Raw genomic sequence first — 20,763 nt, 5'->3', positions numbered from 1 at the left:
GCCAAGAAGCATACTCTTCACCAGTATCATTTTATGTCTTATAGTCCGGTCTAATCCCTGTCTGAAGAGTTGACTTTGGGAATGGTTTTAGTTCTGGGCTAACGGAGTCCAGGGGCCATGTCCTTTGGGGTCCCTCCAGTCTCAGTCAGGCCATCAAGCCTGGCCTTTTTACCAGAATTTGAGTTCTGCACCCCACTTTTCTCCTGCTCCATCAGGCATCAGGGACTCACTGTTGTGCTCCCTGCCAGGACAGCACTAGCCAGGCACCATCTGGTTCTTCCGGTCTCAGGCTGATGGAGTCTCTGGTTTATGTGGCCCTTTCTGTCTCCTGGGCTCATATTTTCCTTGTTTTTGGTGTTCTTCATTCTCCTTTGCTCCAGGGGGGTCGGGACCATATTATTATTTTCTAATAATTCTTATTTTATAGATGTGGTAGGAACTGAGGCTTAGCTCATCAGTAGCTCAACCACTTTGAACCCAGGTCAGACTTCCACTCAGTCCGTGGATGAAGATGTGACAACGGCTGAGAATTTCCTGTCCTCTTTGGACCACCATGACACCCTCTCCAGGCCAGGGGTCTCTCAGCACATGCCCAGGCAGGAAGATACATAGCTAATGAAAAATCACGGAGTTTTTAAGGCTCTTGAAGCCGAACCAAAGGCAGCAACGTTACCTAAAAAGGTACCACCGCTACGGGAATGCACATGCGCCCTGTTAAAAAAAAAAAAAAAAAAAACCCGAAAGCTTGGGGAAGAAGGCTGACAAAGTCCATTTCGTATGTGTGGTGGCCATAAGACCCTTGAAATAGAAACCCTGAATGCAAGACAAGACCATAACCTAAGCGTCTGAAAAAATGGTTGTGTGTGAAAGAGGGGTTAAAGCGAGAAGGCACTACGCAAACGCCTACTGCCTGCGTCCGGGTAGGGTGTCCAGAAAGGTTCCTTTAACACTAAGAGGGGCGTGGCCCGAGCAGGGCGTGTCGGAGCGTTACGGTGGCCGGAAAGGCACAAGAAATGTGGAACGGAGAGGACTCGAAGAATCGGCAGGGCGAAGCGAGCAGATGACCTGGAAGACTCATATAACTTGAAGAGGCGGGTTCATTTGAAGGGACGGAAATACTGGAGCCTGTGGGAAGCGTATATGTTGGCCGAAAAAGTCCCGGGGGTTTGGAGCACGAAGTGTGTCTATTAGGTGACAACAAACGAGTTAGGATGGGTAGGGGGAGGGAGTATGGTGGCCGGGCTGGTCTTTTCACAGCCGGAAGCGGCTCTCCCCAGAGGCGAGAGCTCAGGCGCTCTTGCTGGATACGGTGGCTCGGCGGGTCGGGCCAGGTGTGAAATCTCGCGCGATCGCACTGGCGCCGTCGGGGACGGGGCGGGGCTGGCGGCGGGGGCGGGGACCCGGAGCGGGAAGATGGCGGCGGCGCAGGAGGTGGACGGGGCCGGCAGCGCCGTGGTGGCGGCCGGGGGAGGCGGCTCCGGTCAGGTACGGAGGCCGGGAGGGGTCTGAGGGGTCCATCCCCACCCGGGGGGCCTCCCGCGGGGTGTGTCTTGCACGTTTCCGAGGAATTCGGTGCACTGGGGACGCCGTGCCCAGAGGGACCTTGAATACCGGGCCCAGGCGGGGCCGAGTGCCCGGAAGGCCGGACGGTGCCAGGTCTCCTGCACCCTCGCGCGGGGTGGCCACCAGGCTTATTGCTCGAGCCGGGGAGACAGTGGCGCCAGAGGGGACTGACTTGTACTCAGGCGCCCTGGGTTCTCGACTCCTTGATTCCAGGCTCCAAGACCGTTCCTAGAGTGCTTTGACGTTCAGCGTTTCGCTCGCAGTACCTGTAATGTGGCGGATGATGAACTGAGAGTTTTCTAGCTCTAGAGAAGCCAGTTAATCATAGTGGGCAAGGGCACGGGCTGTAGAGGCCGACAGATCCATATGATAGATGGGAATCCAGGGACCAGTGAGAACTAGGGGCTTGCAGAGAAGGTCACCCAGGTTCACTTGAGGATCCATTCCATGTAAGTTACCAGGCATTTATAGTCCAGAGTGTTGAAGTCTGCGATGGGTGAGCTTTTAGTATAAAGCTTGTGCTATGGGGGAATTAATCTCGAGTGCTAGTGACTTCAGACCCATTGCCTCTTTAACTGAACCAACACTGCAGAGCGTATGAGTTCAGGCCACCATCGTCAGGCGTTTTGGGGAATTGATGAAGTGACACAAGGTGCTGTCGACCCACCCACTGGGATGTCACTGAAATGTGGGAGGCAGCACAGGAGAGAGGAGTGTGTGTTGGGAGAGGAAAATGAAGCTGACTGTCTGTGTAACCTTGGGCTGGTTCCTTTCCCTCTTTGGGCCTTTGTTTCTCCAGTGGTAAATGGAGGAGATGGATAGGCCCCTGTGATGGGCCACAGAGATGGCTCCAGTCATGTCCCTGGCATCAGGGGAGTGAGAGAGGAGACTAATGTGAGAACGAGGAGTTACGGTAAAACCTACAAAAACTGGAGCCTGTATAAGGAGGAATCCTGTCAGAGAAGGAAAACTCAAATATTTTCCACTAAGCAGTGATAGCGAGCAATTGAAAAGTGATAAACTGCACCCTGTCAAAGGTGGAAAATTTGCAAGACCCGGAAAAACAAGGCAATCCCTTGAAGTTCTGCCTCTCACAGGTTTTACTCTACAATCCTAGGTGATGAGGGTGGTGGTAAAAGTTTGTGCCAGGGATTGAGAGAGCCCAAACCAAACCCGTTGCTGTCGAGTCAATTCCGACTCATAGCGACCCTATAGGACAGATCAGAACTGCTCCAAGGGTTTCTTAGGAGCAACTGGTGGATTTGAACTGCTGACCTTTTGGTTAGCAGCTGATGAATCTCTGAACTGGTGCGCCATCAGGGCTCCTGAGGGAGCCCAGATGAGGAGAAATTAATCTCCCCAGGGGAGGACACCAGGTTAAGATTTGTGTGATGGAGCCAGCATACCTGGTCTCCAACTTATCAGTGGCCCCAACCAGGGCTTGTCCCAGGAGTGGCCTCAGGAAATGTCTCTTGGGTTAGTTTTAGAATGAAGACTCAGTCCCTGTGGCTTCCTAGTCTTGCTGAAAGGAAGGCTAGCCCTCTCTAAGGTTCTGTTGATTTTCGGGTGAGGGAGGCGGTAAGAGAGACTGAGGCTCAGGTTGTGCCGATTACCTTGAGCTTCCAGATAGGCACAGGTTTCCTCTTGTGCCATCTTTGTGTAAAACTTTCCAAGGCTTACCCCTTTACCTTCAGGGTAAAGTACAAATTCTTTAGCTTGGCATCCGAGGCCTTGTAGGGTTGGACTGTTTTCTTCAGACTCTCAACCTTGGCACTAACGACATTTTGAGTTGCATAGTTCTTGGGGGGTTGGCCTGTGCAGTTTTATTTAGCAGCATCCCTGGGTTTTATATACTGGGTGCTGTTAGCACCCGCACCCCTAGTTTTGACAATGAAAAATGTCTCCAGACATTGCCCCATGTCCCCTGGGAGACAAAATGGCCCCAGTCAGTAACTACTGGACTAGAGATATCAGCCACTTGGAACCTCTTTCTGTTCCAAGAGTGTACTTTGGTATCCCTTCCCTCATAGCCTTTGCACATGCTTCTCCCCTCTTTACCTGGCTAATCCTTACTAGTCAGATGCTCCCTCTCAGCCCTCTCCACACCTTAAGCCCTTCATGACGCCCTAGGCTAGGTCAGGTGCCCCTTCTGGGCTCACTGGGTTCCCACATCCCACCATGCCTGCTCTGGGTCAGCACTGTCTGGGGGCAGGTCTGTCTCCTGCGCTGTGAGCCTCAGGAGGTCAGGGTCGGGGTTGTTGTGGTCAGCAGTGGGTCCCCAGCCCAGGGCCAGGCACTCGGTGAGTATGGGAAGAATGGATCTGGAAGCAGAGACTGGCCTACAGTGGAATTCCCAGGCAGTCAGTGCAGAGGTGCTGGAAAGCTTGGCTTCCTCTGGCCCTAGCCCAGCCCTCATGGTCTCAGCAGTTTCCTGGGCCCCATGGCGGATATTCCTGGGACTTGTTTGTGAGATTGCATACACGAGTCTGAGAACAGGAACTGTGTCTTAGTCACCACTGTGTCCCTCCCACCCATGAGACCTAGCTCGGAGCGGGCAGATCTCATCCCAGTCTTACACCCCAGGTAGCCTGCATCTCCGTCAGCCAGGAGTTCCTACCCAGGCCCACAGCTCTGCCACTCGTCCTTTGGCTCATGTGTAGTAAGCCGCCACTCCAGGCCAGACCCTGTGCTAAAGTGCCGGGGATACAGCTGTGACCCAAACAAAGGCCCTGCCCTCGTGGGGCTCATGTTCTAGTTGAGGGTGGGAGTGGATGGGACAGACAGTCTAAATGAGAAAGGCATATAGCGGGTCAGGTAGCCGTAAGTGCCATGGAGAAAACTAAAGCTGAGAGGGGTAGGAAGAGAGGGCAGTGGGGAAGAGGGTTGCAATTTAAACAGGGCTGTCTGGGAAGGCCTCCCTGAGGGGGTAACATTGGAACAAAGACCTGCAGATACATGTGGGGGACAAGTGTGCCAGGTAAAGGGAACAGCGAGCACAACGAACCTGAGGTGGGATGTGCCTGGTAGGACGAAGGCACGGCAAGGAGGTGAGGCTGGCTGGGGTGGATGAATAAGGGAGAGGGCCAGTTAGAGGGGGCCTGGGGAGCCTTAGTGAGGACTTTGCCTTACTCTGAGGGAAGTGGGAACCACGGAGAAGTACCTCCTTATTGAGGTATAATTTAGACACCAGCACCATAACCTGCACCTGTCATAAGTATCTAGCTCGGTGGCCATTAGTCAGCGTATGCCGTTGTGCATGTGGTGCAGCCATCGTCACAGGCTAGTTGAAGAGCACATCCATCTCTTCAGAATTTTCTCAGGGTCCCTCTCACAGTCAGTCCTTGCTCCCACCTCCAGCCCCCCACTCATGTGCTTTCTGTCTGCGTAGTTTTGTCTTTTCTAAAAATTTCACAGAAATGGATTTATGCAACACATAGTCTTGTGTCCCACCTCTTTCCCTTGGCACAGTGTTTTTGCGGTTCGTCCAGTTGTTATGTGGATCAGTAGTGGCTCCATACCTTTTTGTTGCCAAGTAATATTCCACTTGGATCCACAATCAGCACCCATACAAGCAGCACTCAGGAAATCAAACGATGTATCGCATTGGACAAATCTGCAGCAAAAGACCTCTTTAAAGTGTGTTCAAAAGCAAAAATGTCACTTTGAGGACTAAGGTGTTCCTGACCCAAGCCATGATATTTTCAGTCCCTTCATACACTGGACAACGAATAAGGAAAATCGAAGAATTGATGCCTTTGAATTAGGGTGTTGGTGAAGAATATTGACTATACCATGGGCTGCCAGAAGAATGAACAAATTTGTCTTGGAAGAAGTACAACCAGAATGACCCTCAGAAAGAAGGATGGTGAGACTTTGTCTCACGTACTTGGGACATGTTACCAGGAGGGACTGCTCCCTGGAGAAAGACATCATGCTTGGTAAAGTAGACGGTCAGCGAAAAACAGGAAGACTCTCAACGAGATGGGTTGACAGTGGCTGCAACGATGGGCTCAAGCATAACAGTTTTGAGCATGGTGCAGGACTGGGCAGTGTTTCGTTCTGTTGCATGTAGGATCGCTATGAATCGGAAGTGAGTCAGCGGCACCTAACAACAACAATAGTATTCCATTGAAGAGTTACATCAGAGCCTTTATTCATTCATTCACTGAAGGCCGTTTGAGTTGTTTCTACCTCTTGGCTCTGACGAATAATGCTGCTGTGAACATTCGAGTGTAAGCTTTTGTGTAGACGTATGACTTCGTTCCTCTTGGGTAGATACCTAGGAGTGGGATTGCTAGTTTGGATGGGAGGCCCATGTTTAACATTTTAAGGAACTGCCAACCGCGACATTCCTGTCAGCAGCATACGATGGTTCCAGTTCCCCCAAATCCTTACCAACACTTGCTATTGTCCGTCTTTTTGATTATAGCTGTCCTAGTGGGTGTGAAAGGAACCCTGGTGGTGCAGTGGTTTAGTGCTCGGCACTAACTGAAAGATCAGTGGTTCAAACCCACTAGTGAGATGTGGCAGTCTGCTTCCCTAAAGATTACAGCCTTGGAAACTCTATGGGGCAGTTCTTCTCTGTCCTGTAGGGTCTCTGTGAGTCAGAATCAACTTGATGGCAATGAGTTTAGTGGGTGTGAGGTGGCATCTCATTGTCGTTTTAATTTGCATTTCCCTGGGCAGCTTCTCAGCCAGCCTGGCTACCACTGTGGGAAGAGAACAGTCCTGGGAGTCAGCCAGACCTGAGTTCACGTCCTGGCCTGGCCTCAAGCCTCTGTCTCTTGACCTGATAGATTTTACTTCCATTATGAATCAGCTCAGTCCTACTGGGAACCCTTACTTGGCCCTCATCTCCCCCAGGAGGGAGGCCAGCCCTGAAGGAGGATGCCCTGTGCCTGTCTGGCCTCTGTTCCCTGGCTCTCCCCTGCCCCCACACCCTCCCTTCTCCCAGCCAGAACACCCTCCCTCTCCTTCTTACGTGGCTCTACTGCCCCAGCCTGAGGGTTTCACCCAAACCTCAAAGGCAGTGCCTTAGGGTGGCCACCCTGGCCACCCAACCCAAAATAGGCCCCTGTTTCCCACCCTGGCATCTGTCGCCTCCCTGCCTTTTGCCTTCGGAGCCCTTTTTTTGTTTTCTACTTTTAATTATCCTGTTTACTGTTCTGCGCATGTGTTTTCCTCTAGACCAGGCGCTCTGGGAGGGCAGGGTCCCCAGCTGCATGCTCACCGCCGGTCCACTCAGCACACAGTAGGTGCTCAGGAAATATTTTTCTCAGCAACAAAGACAACATTTTGTTTCCAAAAGGAACTGGTTATTTTCACCAGCTAGGCCCTGGGCCTTGGCCCACACCAAGAATTGTGGACAAGGGCCGCAGCCTTTTTTTTTTTTTAAATTATTGTGTTTTCAGTGTTTTAGGCCCCATTCAACAGTTTCTACACAAGTTGTTCAATAATGTTGGTTGCATTCGTCACAACACATGAACGTTCACTTGATTTCTGTTCTGGTCGTCCTGTTTAGGACCGTGACCTTTTTACCGTAGTGCTGTCCCACATCTTGGGGGATGGCAGGGATGAGCTCTTCCTGGCCATGGGGGCGGGAGGTGACAAGGGACACATTTCACAAACACTGACCTCAGCCCTGTGGCAGCCCTGCCTGGCCCTGGAGGCCTATGTCTCTGCTCCCTGGGTGTTCTCAGTCGGGTGAGAGAGGTGGACAGAAGAAGACCTCACGGATAATTGGGTTGAGAGTGGGGGTGGCAGGACGCTCAGGAGGGGTGGGTTTGGGGGACAGAGGTTGGGAAGAGGAGGAAGGCAGGCAGGGCCTGGGAAGGCAGCAGCAGGTGAGGAGAGGTGGGAGGAATTTGCCTATCTCGACCAGAGGTCTGAACCTGAGATCCAGAGATTGTCTGCTGCCCATTCCTGCGTCTGAGTGCAGATTGTTCCTAGGGGCAGGTGGGCCTGCCTGCCTTCCCGCCCCACCCAGTCTCTGGTCCCTGTGCTTCCCCAGAGACCCAGACCAGTGGCCTCACTTCCCTGAGCCTCCATTTCCTCAGTTGCCAGACGGACATGCTAACTCCCTGCCTCACAGGGTGGTGTCTTAGGGTGTGCTGGGTGCTGCTGTTTTCCCAGGCGTGGACTGTGCTCTGGAGGGGTTCTCTGTTGGTGTCACCTACTGGACCAGCAGCCCCCTGGGCCTGACACAGAGGAGGCCCCAGAAACTGTTTGCCTAGGGAAGGGCCTTCCAGGTAAACCTGAGTCCTGCAGAATCTGGCACCTGCCAGCAGCCGCTTCTGTGTTGTCCCCAACAGCTCCTTTCTGTATCCTGGGCTCCAGCCCCAGGGACAATGGACGATCCTTGGAACCTGACCGCATTTCTGCGTCTCTAAACTTCTGTTTCGGCACCAGCCATTCCCTTTGCTGAAACACTCTGCTTCCCTCACTGCCTCCTTCTCACGGGCCAGCTTGTTATATTTTAGGTCTTAGCTCTGATGCTCCTTCCTCCAGGAAGCCCTCCCTGACTCTCAAGCTGGACCAGGTACACCCTTGGCTCCCCCATCCCAGCCCTGCTCACTCTGGGTTGTTGCTGTGTGGGGACAGGGCTGTCCCTGCAGTGGACTGTGAGCCCCAGGAAGGCAAGGCCAGGGCTGTCTTGGTGCCCCCTGTATCCCCAGGATCTTGGGGAGCACTTTCCTCTGAAAGGAAGAAGACCCACCACTCTTCCTGGGTTCTTTTATTTCTTCATTCTCCAAATGTAGATCCATCACCTGCTCTGGGTTCAGCACTGTGCTGGGCCCTGGCTTGTGGTGGACTCTTAAGAGAGCCCTGATGTCACAGGTCCCATCTACCCTCCTCTCTGGGCCTCTGTCCCCGCAGGTGACCAGCAATGGCAGCATCGGGAGGGACCCGCCGGCGGAGACCCAGAACCCACCACCCCAGCCAGCACCCAATGCCTGGCAGGTCATCAAGGGCGTGCTGTTCAGGTGAGCAGACAGGGCTCCTGTTCTGGTCCTTAAAAAAATCCAGGTAAGAGAAGAGAAAGGAAGAAAGAGTTCCATGTTGTGACGATCCTTCACACATGGGTTCAGATACCCATACCTGGGCGACGTGGTGAGGGCTGTTCTCTTGGAGCCCAGCCTCTAACTGAGGCCCGGGTGATGCAGCTGTGGGTCTGGGGCTCTGTCCCGGCAACCGTCCCCTTCCTGCTCTGGGCCTTTGTGTACCTATCTGCAAAGTGGACCCTGTATTAGTGTCCTAGGGCTATTGCAAGTAGCACCAAGCGGGCAGCTTCTAAGTACAAATTTATTGTCTCACAGGTCTGGAGGCTGGGAGTCTGAGATCAGGGTGTTGGCCATGTTGGTTCTTTCTGAGGCCTCTGAAAGGGCATTTGTTCATGCCTCTCACCTAGCTTCTGGCGATGACCAGTGAGCCTTGGTGTCCCTCGGCATGTAGGTGCATCACTCCAGTCTCTGCCTTGTCTTCACTTGGCCGCCTTCCCACTGTGTCCTTCTGTCTCTCCTCTTTTGTAAAGACACTGTTCAGGTGGGACTAGGACCTGGCTTACTCCAGTATGACCGCATGTTAACCGATGATACTTGCAAAGACCCAATTCCAAACAAAGTGACATTAATAGATACCAGGGATTAGGGCTTCAATGTATCTTTTTAGGGGATATGATCCAATTCGTAGCAGACACTTTTCTTTTTCCTTTTGGAGAGGTATGTTAGCGAAATGGTTGAGAGTCCAGGCCTTGCAGTTAGGCAGTCAGCTCCTCCCCTCATCAGCCATAAGGAAGTACGCAGCAGAGTTGTTTAAAGTGGCCGTCCGTTTAGTTAGAGTACCCCCACGCGGCCACATCCAGCTGCAAGGGAGTCTGGGAAATGGGCTCTTTATTCTTTATTTTTTTTTTTAAATTTTATCATGCTTTAGGTGAAAGTTTACCATTAAGTTAGCTTGTCATTCAAAAATTTGTACACAAATTGTTTTGTGATTTTGGTTGCAATCCCTGCAATGTGATAACACTCTTCCCCTTTCCACCCCTGGTTCCCTGCGTCCATTCATCCAGTTTCTGTCCCTTCCTACCTTCTCGCCTTGGCTTTTGGGCAGAATTTGTCCGTTTGGTCTTGAGTGTTTGATTGAACTAAGAAGCACGTTCCTCACATATGTTATTGTTTGTGTTATAGGCCCGTCTAATCTTTGACTGAAAAGTGGGCTTCGGGAATGGTTCCAGCTCTGAGTTAGCAGAGTGTCTCGGGGCCATAGTGTTGGGGGTTCCTCCAGTCTCTGTGCTCTTTATTCTGGGAACTTCTCAGCAGGTGTTCTGTTACTGAGGAAGAAGGGGAGAGTGGTTTGCAGCGGGGGGCGCGGGGGGCTACTTATCTCTTCCATAAGATCTTACTAGTTTTTTTTTCCTAAACTTTGACCAATGTTGTACAAAATAAAATAATTATACAGAGGATATAAAGAAGAAGAAGGTTTTGGTGACCACCCTTAAAAGACATACCTATGTTATAGAAAGATGGTCACGGCTTCAGCTGTTCAAAACAGAGAGAAATTGGAAACTACCTCCCTGTTCAGAGTAGGGTGACAGCTAATACAATTTGAAGGAGTAACATCATACAGCATGTGAGAGTGAAGTCCTACCCCTACCACCCCCAAGCCCTGTGACTTGGTCAGGTGATTGCCCTTCTCCTGCCTCAGTTTCTACCTCTGGATCCTGACCATTAGCTCATGGGGGTCATTGAAAGGATTCCCCGAGCATTTGGGTCAGCCGTGGGCACAGGACCTGGCACATATTCTGTAAATGCTGGCCACGATTGTTTTCCAGGTGGCTTTTATTATTCAATGTAAAAAAGAAAACAAAACAAAAACAAAAACACAGGATATCATATAAAGAGAAATAAGTGAAAAATCGCCCCTGGATGCTGACATACTCACTGATCCCATTCTGGGGTGGGACAGAACCTTGTCCCCTCTGAGAACGTCACACAGGACACTGAGAAGCTGGGCAGGAAAGCAGCCTCCCACTGTGCCCAGCCCATAGACCTGGGAGTCATTCCTGACTTCTGTTTATCACAAGCTTCATCAACCACAGAGCCCTGCCCTGTCCCTTTTCTTCCTGGTCCTCTGCTCCCTGTTCCCCCGTAAGTCTAAGTAACTTAGAATTTTCATCGATACCAGTTTTTTCTTTTCATGTTGCAAGCAGCTATGAATAAAGCTTATTTTTATTTTTCCCTCCATTTTCACAAAAGACGTAGCATGTTTTACACACCGTTCTGGACCTTGATTTTTTTCATTAACAAATCTTTCCCCATCAGCACGTGAGAAAGTGGTTTAAGATAGACATTTTTAATACAGCCACAATACAAGCTCATTTCCTTCCTTAGAATTGTTGCTGTTAGATGCCTCCGAGTCAGCTCTGACTCATGGTGACCCCATGCACAACAGAATAAAATGCTGCCCAGTCCTGTGCCTTCCCCGTGATCAGCTGGGGATGGGACTCTTATGATCTGTAGGTTTTCGATGGCTGATTTTCGAAGTAGATCGCCAAGTGTTTCCTCCTGATCTGTCTTAATCTGGAAGCTCCACTCAAGCCTGTTCAGCATCATAGCAACACGCGAGTCTCAGCTGACAGACGGGTGGAGGCTGCACGTAAGGTGCGTTAGCCGGGAATCAAACCCTTGTCTCTGGCATGGAAGGTGAGAATTCTACCACTGAACCACTGCTGCCCCCTTACTTTGAATTAGGCAGCACTAAACATCAGCCCTCGTGTAGAGTTCTTAAAATGGGATTCAGGGTTTGTTTTCAGGGCCCTGTGAACTCCACAAAGAAGCTTCAAGCAGATTGGGTGAGAATGAGCTTTAGGGGTCGGGTGGTGTCCATGGCTTTGAGCACGTCCCCAAAGAAATCATACCAGTATTTACCCAGGTGGTACAAACAGTTAAGCGCTTGACTACTAGCTGAAAGTTTGGCAGTTTGAACCCACCCGAAGTACCTTGGAAGACAGGCCTGGCAATCTGCTTCTGAAAGTTTACAGCCTTGAAAACCCAATGGAGCACTTGTACTCTGCACACATGGGGTTGCGATGAATCAGAATCGGTGACAGCTAAGGACAACAAAGTTACCTGGAGTGGGAGTGGGGTGAGAACAGGATAGATAAAGGGATAGGATGGGAAAGAAAATTTTCATTATGTATCTTCTCATATAATTAAAAAATTTCTCAACCACGTGAACGTGGAATACCCATTTGTGGGGGCGGGGGGTGGGAGTGTATTATCTATTTGGTTTGCTTATACCGATAAGTTGAAAAGCACTAGGGTCGGCCCTGTCCCCTGCAGGCCCCGTGTCCTGGACCCGGGCTGCCCAGCCTGGGATGTGTGATTAGACAGAAACATTGGTGAGCCCTCTGAGAGGTACACAGAACTTAGGACATATGGCTACACACAGATATTATTCAGGAGACTGAGGAGACCTAGGACCTTCTAAAGACTTGGTCTTATCTCCTTGTTTTACACAGGGGGACCCAGAAGTCCCGAGGGGGTGGGACTCCACAGGCCACACACTCAGCCAGAGGCAGAGCTGCTTGTGGGTGTCTCTGCTCCCAGCCTCCCCCTCAACATATTTACTAAAACGGGAGCCTGCCTTGATGTGGAGGGATCCCCAGAGAGCACCAGTTCCAGGCCGTCCCCAGCCATGCACATCAGGGAGTTCCTGGGGAGGCAGCAGGTGGCCCAGCTGGGCCGTGGCCCCTGAGACCCTGGACCCAGGGCTCCATGGTTTCTGCAGGCCGAGGCAAGTCCCTCTGCCCAGTCCTGTGTATCTGGGCCCAGTGGGGTGGCACCCCCACACTAGAATTCCCTCAGTATTTTTCCGCTTCAGAGTTTTTTGTATGTTTTTTTCCTATGATGAAAATAACAACAATAATAGCTAACATTTCAAAAGCGCTTATTGTGCATCTCAGGCCTTGTTCTAGGTACTTTATATACATCAGTCCATGTGATGCTTATCAACAGCTCTGTGAGGTAGGGACTGTTATTCACAGATGAAGCAATGTAGGCCCAGAGAGGTTAAGAGCCTTGCCCAAGGTCACACAGTCAGCAAGTGGCAGAGCTGGGCTTCAGATCCAAGTATTGTAGTTTAGAGGCTAGGCTCAGCTTCTCTGCTATACTGCTTTTCATACCTATAATTAGTAAGTACTTGGATCGTTTAGGAGCCCAGGTGGCACAGTAATTAAGCACTCAGCTGCTAACCAAAAGGTCGGCTGTTCAAACCCACCAGCAGCTCTGCAGGAGAAAGATGTGGCAGGCTGCTTCTGTAAAGACTACAGACGTGGAAACCCTATGGGGCACTTCTACTCTGTCCTACAGGGTCCCTATGAGTTGGAAGCGACTCAGTGGCAGTGGGTTTTGTTTTTTTTCCTTTGGATCATTTATTACACAACTCTGAGTATCTAAGAAACCTAAATTAACACAATACAAGTTTATTTCTTTCTCATGTACCAGTGTGGCAGACCAGGATTCTGCAGTCTTCTGAGACCCAGACTCCTTGCTTTTTGTTCCACCTTCACTGGACAGAAGCCATCATGGCCTGAGATGGCTGCTGAAGATCCAGCCATCACGTCTAGGTAGCAAGAGGGAGGAAGAAATCAAGAAGGGACGTATCTTCTCTTTAGGGACACTCCCAAAAGCCCCACATAACACTTTTTTTTTTTTAAACATCTTAGTAGTCAGAACTTCACCACGTGGTCACACCCAGTGTAAAGGAGGCTAGAATTGTAGTCTTTATTCTGGGTGGCCAAGGGGCCCAGCTGAAATCGGGAGTTTTCTTTTGGAGGGAGAAGAGGAAGATGCTATTGGGAAACAAATAGCAGTCTGCCGCAGCTTTGTTTTGGGCATTGAAAAAAATTCTAATAAGAAAAGTATAAGGAAGAAGACAAAAGTCACCTCAAGGTGACTGTCATTACCGTCATTACTGTTTTGGTGGTGATCCTTTTACAGGTTGATTGATATGCATGCTGTTTTTATTATGTACACATGTGTATATGCATATATATAAATATATATATATATATATATATATATATATATAGTATTGGGCAAATCTGCTACAAAAGATCTCTTTATTTAGTGTGCTTTACGTGAAAGTTTACAGAGCAGATTAGTTTCTCATTAAATAATTAGTACACAGATTGTTTTGTGACATTGGTTGTCAACCCCATGATGTGTCATCACTCTCCGCTTCTCCACCCTGAGTTCTCTGTTTCCATTCATCCAGTTTTCGTGCCCTCTCGTCCTTGCTTTTGGGCTGGTGTGCCCATTTAGTCTTGTATACATGATTAAACTACAATGCACATTCCTCACGTGTGTTACTGTTTGCCCATAGACCTGTCTAATCTTTGGCTGAAGAGTGAACTTCAGGAGTGACTTCAGTACTAAGTTAAAAGAGTATCCAGGGGCCCTCCTCTTGGGGTTTTCCAGTCTTTGTCAGACCAGCAAGTCTGGTCCTTTTTTTGGTGAATTCGAATTTTGTTCTACGTTTTTCTCCCTCTGTTAGGGACCTTCTGTTGTGATCCTTGTCAGAACAGTTGGTGGTGGCAGCTGGGTACCATCTAGCTGTTCTGGGCTCAGTCTGGTGGAGGTTGTGGTAGTTGTGATCCGTTAGTCCTTTGGACTAATCTTTCCCTTGTGCCTTTGGTTTTCTTCATTCCCCTTAGCTCCAGCTGGAATGGGACCAGTAGACGTATCTTAGATGGCCACTCACAGGTTTTTAAGATCCCAGATGCTACTCACCACAGTTGGATGTAGAACATTTTCTTTATAAACTGTGTTATGCCAATTGAGCTAGATGTCCCTGAGACCATGGTCCCCAGCCCTCACCCCAGTCACTTGGTCTCTCAGGGAGTTTGAATGTGTCTATGAAGCTTCTATGACTTTGCCTTGGTCAAGTTGTACTGATTTCCCCAGTATTGGGTACTGTCTTACTCTTCACCAAAGCTTCCACTTATCTACTCTCTAAACGAAAAAAACTAAACCCGTTGCTATCAAGTCGATTCCAACTCATAGCGACCCTATAGCACAGAGCAGACCTGCCCTATCAGGTTTCCAAGGAGCGGCTGGTGGATTCAAACTGCCAACATTTTGGTTAGCAGCCAAGCTTTTAACAACTGTGTCACCAGGGCCGCTATCTACTGTCTGGTGTTTTTCCCTCCCACCCCTCCTCTTGCACACATTTTTTTAATGCCATATGTTTTTATTTTGCATTGTTTGCTTTTGCTCACTTCTACTCTTTCCCCTACTCCCCTGAACCAAAGGAAACCAAGTGTGATGTATATCACTTCGTACCTTTCTCCATTTTTATAGCTTTATAAGTAGACATAAAAACGTGTGTATATAGGTTTTTTTTTTTTTTGACATTGTTTATTACATGAAACAGAATCATATTCTATACATGTCCCTTCATCTTGCTTTTCTCTTTTAACACGTATCTTGGAAATACTTCCAAGTCAACTACAGTTCTAAGACTCTTAATAATACGCCTATTCAGTACTGTGAATTGAAAAAAAGTATTCTAAAAGATTGGTTTTCACTAAGATATTGTTCCTATTTCTGTTTTTTGTATGTTATTCTGAGTATGGGTGCCTCTGAAGCTCTCTTGATGCAAAATTTGAGGATTTTATAACTCAAATTCTGAAACGTCACAGTTCCAATGCTCTGAGCTTCTGTAACTTTGTGTTTGGTATCTGTTGTTTCTTTGTTGGATATCACTCACAGTGTCTTGTTTCCTTGTGTGCTTGGTTTATCTTTGGCTCTGTGTTGGTCATTATTCTTGAACAGTTATCACAGGAATGATTTCATACTTAGAAGGAAAATATTTCTCCCTGCTTCTAGCCCCTGAGAACCTCTTACTTGCTTTCTGTCTTTATGCATTTGTCTGTACTAGGTATTTCATATAAGTGAGATCATGCAGTATTTGCTTTGGCTTTTGCCAGCTGCCTGGGGGCGTTAGCAGACTGGTCTCTCCTCACACAGGTCCAAGGCTTGAGACTCCCCGTACCACTCTGGCCATGTGTACCTGGTCTGCAACTCCTGGGGAGGCCGAGTCCATGCCTGCTTTCGTCATCCTGGACGTGGAGCTTTCTGGGGTCTTAGCTTCTTGTAGAGTAGGCCTTGGGTAACCTTTTGTGGGCTGTGAGCTAGTGTTTCTCTTACTCGTCAAAATTTTTAGTGGATGTCCTTTGCTTCCTTGGGTTCCAATTTTCCTTCAGTTTTGCCTGATAAATCTACAGTCTGTCCATTCTTCAGTGCTTTTAAGAATATATATATTAAAATGTATATTTTTATGTGTTTGTGAACTTCATAAAAAATACATGTCAGGGAACACATAATAGATTACTTAAGCGACATATAGTCTTACTATATCAACACATACAATTATAAGATACATTGATACCTATTTTTTATTACAGTATTATATATATATAACATGAAGTTTACCATTGTAACCTTTTTTGTTTTTACTTTCACCATTTTTACATGTACAATTCAGTGACATTCATCACATTCAAAATGCTCTGTAACCGTAGCTTCAGTGTTTACTTCCAAAACTTCTTCATCTCTCCAAACAGAAACTCTCGTACTCATTAAACAATAACTCCCCATTTCTCCCTCCTCCTAGCCCCTGATAACCTCTTTTCTACGTCCTGTCTTAATGCATTTGTCCAGTCTAGGTATTTCGTATATGTAGGGTCACACAGTATTTGTCCTTTTGTGTCTGGCTTCTTCCATGGAGCGTAATGTTTTCAAGGTTCATCCATGTCATAGCATGTGTCTGTCAGACCTTCACTTCTCTTTATGACTGAATAATATTCCCCCTATGGCTGTACCACAATTTGTTGATCTATTCATCTGTTGATGGACATTTGGATTTTTTTCTACCTTTTGTCTATTGTGAATAAGTTATTCCTTATTTTTATGCAAATGATGTGGGCCTTCTATGTTTGTTTGCCAGCCACGCCTTCCCCCCAGGAGGTATTTTCCTGAGTGAGCTCTGCTCCTGTTTTTACAGCAATGTGTAAAAACATAAGCAGTGCTTAGGAAAATACCTGAAGGGGGATGGGCTCAAGTGGCGTGGGCACAGTTGGCAAACAAACTTAGAAGGTGTACGCTATCTGCATAAAAATACTTTCCTCTTTTTTTTGGTAACATTTTGTTGTGTTTTTGGTGAAGGTGTACAGAGCAGTTGAAGTTCCCACTCAGCAGTTTCTGCACAGGTTGTTACAGTGACATTGGATACATTCTTCACAACCTGTGAACATTCTCATTATTTTTGTTCCGGGTGTTCCCGTTGCATTCATCTAGTTTCCCCACCCTCTTACAGTCTCATCTTTGTTTGAAAGCAGTTGTTGGCCATTTGGTCTCATATACATGGTTTTTGAAGGACTAGGTATTAATATATCGTTTTTATCAAGCCTTTTTTAGTTGTTTTCAACAGGAGAATTGGTCTGAATAACCTAGCCCTGTTACTAAAAATAGGCAGTAACTCATTACTTACCGTCTGCTTTGCCAGTTATAAGTGACTTGAAAGTTCTAAGATGCTGTGCTTCCCAAGGTTCTGTGCCTCTAAAATGCCAGGACTGCAGATTGCTAGGATTCTCCTACAGTGAGATCCCAGGGCACTGGCAGGTTGGCTCTGAGGCAACCCTGTAGCCACCAGGAGCTCGTAGAGGACCCGGTGTGGGGTCTGTGTGGAGCTCAGGGGCAGCACCAGGCCCCCACACACCAGCCAACAGTGGCATTTGGGGTCTCCCAAGGACGTGGTCTTTGACTTACTCCAGCGGGTGCAATTCAGTTTCCTCTGAAAGGTGGGGGCACCTGGACTCCTGCCGTTCCTGCGACTGCCTTCTCAGGGACACTGGCCGCCGGCCCCACGTCAGGCAGGCGCACCAGCGGGCGCTGAGTCGGAGGTCAGGCGCCCCGTGGAGGATGGAAAGGCTTGGACTCACCACCTGCCTCTTCCCTCTTCAGGGTCTTCATCATCTGGGCCATCAGCAGCTGGTTCCGCCGAGGGCCGGCCCCTCAGGACCAGGCGGGCCCCGGAGGAGCCCCGCGCGTCGCCAGCCGCAACCTATTCCCCAAAGACACTCTAATGGTAACCGTGGGTGGGAGCCCAGGCACAGACGTGGACGGGGGTGGGGTAGCGACATGGGCAGTTGGATCAGGCAGGGTCCCTGGCCGCTGCCAGGTCTGTGAACATAGGCCAGGATTGAGACCCTCTGGGTCCATCCAAGGCAAAGGAAACCCGTGTCACCCAGCAGCACTCACAAGGAAAAAGTAAATTCTCTTAGCACTGTGATGGTGCTCTCTTTTGGAAAGAGGTCTATCAAAGGTTTTATTCAGCTGTTTAAAGTATTAACTGTCGTTAGACGTTTTATTTAAAAATATGTTTGGGCTTTAAAAGTTGCAAAGGGAGGTGTGGGGAACGGGAGAAAGGAAAGGAATGGGAGGGATGGAGAGAGGCGAGGAGGGGGAGGCGGAGACTGGTGGAGGCAGGGTGTGAGGGAGAAGGGTGCTTTTGCAGCGGGTCGGGAGTGGGCCGGGGCTTCAGAGTCTCCACAGCCATCACTCAGACCCAGCTGACCAGGTGTCCCCACCTTTGCAGCTCTCTGCAGCTCTGGGAGCCTGTGTTCACCAGCACCCTGGGAATCCTCGTCTGCAGGGTGGCCCTTGCTCACCTCTTCTTTACCAGTGGCCTTCAGCGCTCTAAGCAGATACAGCTATGGGGGCCTGTGATATTCCCCTCTGAGACCCTGCTTCCCACCTCCCCTGTGTTCCAAGTAGCTGGCTAACACTCTCACTGCTCTTGACTGTGCTTCGTTATAAGCCTGCAGAGCGCTGACCAGGAAGGCCAAAAGAGGCCAAGAAGGGAGAAGGGACTTTAGGGCGGTCCTGCTCCTTTCTGCCCCAAATTGAAATTGGCAGGTGGGCCATTCTCTGATTGCTCTTTGCTCATAGACTTCACAGGCTCAGACCAGGACAGACGTGGTGGTATGAGAAAGGAGAAAATTTATACTACCAGCTGCTACTCTTCTCTGCAACAGCCACTGCCCCACAAACAAAGAAAACTGTTCACATTAATATATTGACCTTAGCTCTTCATCTGCTCTTTATCTGCCAGCCTTCAGAGGCTCCTATGGTGGTCCTGAGCTCTGTCCGTTTCCCCTTCCACCAGAACCTGCACGTGTACATCTCGGAGCACGAGCACTTTACAGACTTCAATGCTACGTCAGCCCTCTTCTGGGAGCAGCATGACCTTGTGTATGGCGACTGGACAAGCGGCGAGAACTCAGACGGCTGCTACGAGCACTTTGCTGAGCTTGACATCCCGCAGGTAGGGACAGCTCCTGGTTTCCTGCCGCAAGGCCACTTCGCTCCCACCAAACACCTTTCCTCCAACCCATTTCCAGCTTGGGGACTCTGGAATCCAGACTCCAGGCCTGGCCCTGCCCTTGGCTCACACATGGTGTTGCTACCGGCAGGCCCTTGAGGCCTCTGAGCCTTGGCCTTGACATCTGGGAAACATGGATGAGGTTGGAATTGGCCTGGGATCTTCCCCACTTCCTCCAAGGCTCTGTAATTCTGGGTTTAAACCAGTGAAAGGTTAGCCATCGTCTTTGTGCGTGTTCCATCGGCACCACTTTGTCAGGCAGCCCTGTTTCAAAATCATATTAACGTTGATTGAGTGCTTATTGTATGCGGGATGCCACTCTAGGCCAACACATGGAATCTACCCAGCAACCTTGTAAAGTAGGAACTGCTAGTATCCCGTTTTGACTGATGAGGAAACAGAGGCACAGAGAGGTTAAGTGACTTACTCAAGGTCACACAGCTAGTGAACGATTTGTACCCAGGCTGCCTGGCTCTGGATTCTGGCAGCCCTGGCTTCAAATCCTGGCTCCTCTGTGGTCTGTGTGGCAGCAGAGATGATGAGTCTTTGTCCCTTTATCTGTAAAATGAGCCCACCCACGTGACAGGGCAAGGGTGGGGCTGTGAGCTCCTGTAGGTGATAGCCTCAGTATCTGAAGGAGCTCCACAGACGAGAATGCTTATAGGTCCCGGCCCTGGGAGGATGAGAGGGACCACTGCCTTTCCTCAGAGCTGGCAGAGACAGACAAAGCCCTTGAGATGGAGCTCGGAGTCAGACCTCAGGGCTTTGCGGGCTGGGCTCTGCAGGCTGGACTCCAGATCTGTGGCCAGAGGGCTTGGCTGCCTCTGTCCTGGAATTATCCAGTCACTGGGTACCTGGTCAGCCCTGGCCTTTCTGTAAAGGCAGAGCCCTCCCTGCTGACAGCACCCTGTGCAGGCAGGTGGGACACAGATGGGGGACCCCCCCCACTTGGATGGATGAGTCTTGCCTCTCCTGGGCAGGGGCACCAAGGGGCTGAGAGGAGTTGGGCTTTTGTGTTCTCAGTTCCTGAAATCCTCTCTTGCCTCTCCAGCTCCTGCGTGTCTTGGACTTTCATCTCTAACATCCCCTCCTCCGGGAAGCCTTTCTTGATCTCCAGGCTAGATCAGGGGCCCCCTCTAGTCTCTTCTGGCCTCCCTCATCCCAGCCCTGGCCACTCTGGGTCATCATTCTCTGGGGATAGGTCTGTGGCCCCTGCTGCACAGAGCCCTGTGAGGGCAGGGCTGGGGCTGTCTCCATCACTGCTGTGTCCCCAGCACTGCCCAGCCTGGGACCTGATGCAGAAGCAGTGAACGCTGAACCAGTAAAGAGGGAGAGGGACGTCTCCCTGGGGCCGTGCAGGCCTGTGCCCAGGACAGCCGCCCTCACATTCGTTTCTCCCCAGAAGGCTTCTGTCGCCTCTTCTGGGTGGGGGCAGTCTTGTTGCTGTTAGCTTCTGTCAGGTCAGCCCCTGACTCATGGTGACCCCAGGCACGATGGAATGAAATGCTGCCCAGACCTGGGCCATCACTGTGATTGCTTGTGGATTGAACCATTGTGATCCGTAGGGTTTTCACTGGCTGATTTTCAGACGTAGATTACCAGGCCTTTCCTCCTAGTCTGTCTTAGCCTGGAAACTCTGCTGAAACCTGCTCTGCAGCTTAGTAACACACAAGCCTCCACTGACAGACAGGTGGTGGCTGCACGTGAGGTCAGGAATCAAACCCCAGGTCTCCTGCATGGAGGGGGAGAACTCCGCCG

General features: G+C 49.8%; 1 protein-coding gene across 1 annotated transcript in view; it reads left to right on the top strand.

The window, feature by feature from the left end:
* Window positions 1-1,400: 1,400 nt before the first annotated feature.
* Window positions 1,401-20,763, top strand: part of CLPTM1 (CLPTM1 regulator of GABA type A receptor forward trafficking) — a 36,674-nt gene continuing 17,311 nt past the window's right edge. The window contains exons 1-4 of the mRNA XM_049900779.1: window positions 1,401-1,485; window positions 8,440-8,546; window positions 17,586-17,709; window positions 18,790-18,948. Coding sequence (XP_049756736.1) covers window positions 1,414-1,485; window positions 8,440-8,546; window positions 17,586-17,709; window positions 18,790-18,948 — 462 coding nt within the window. The 5' untranslated portion in view covers window positions 1,401-1,413. The remainder of the gene's footprint in view (window positions 1,486-8,439; window positions 8,547-17,585; window positions 17,710-18,789; window positions 18,949-20,763) is intronic.

Source organism: Elephas maximus, chromosome 11, assembly GCF_024166365.1.
Source record: "Elephas maximus indicus isolate mEleMax1 chromosome 11, mEleMax1 primary haplotype, whole genome shotgun sequence".
Lineage (NCBI taxonomy): Eukaryota > Metazoa > Chordata > Mammalia > Proboscidea > Elephantidae > Elephas > Elephas maximus.
The sequence above is the reverse complement of the archived record's forward strand: the minus strand, read 5'-3'. Positions and strand labels throughout refer to the sequence as shown.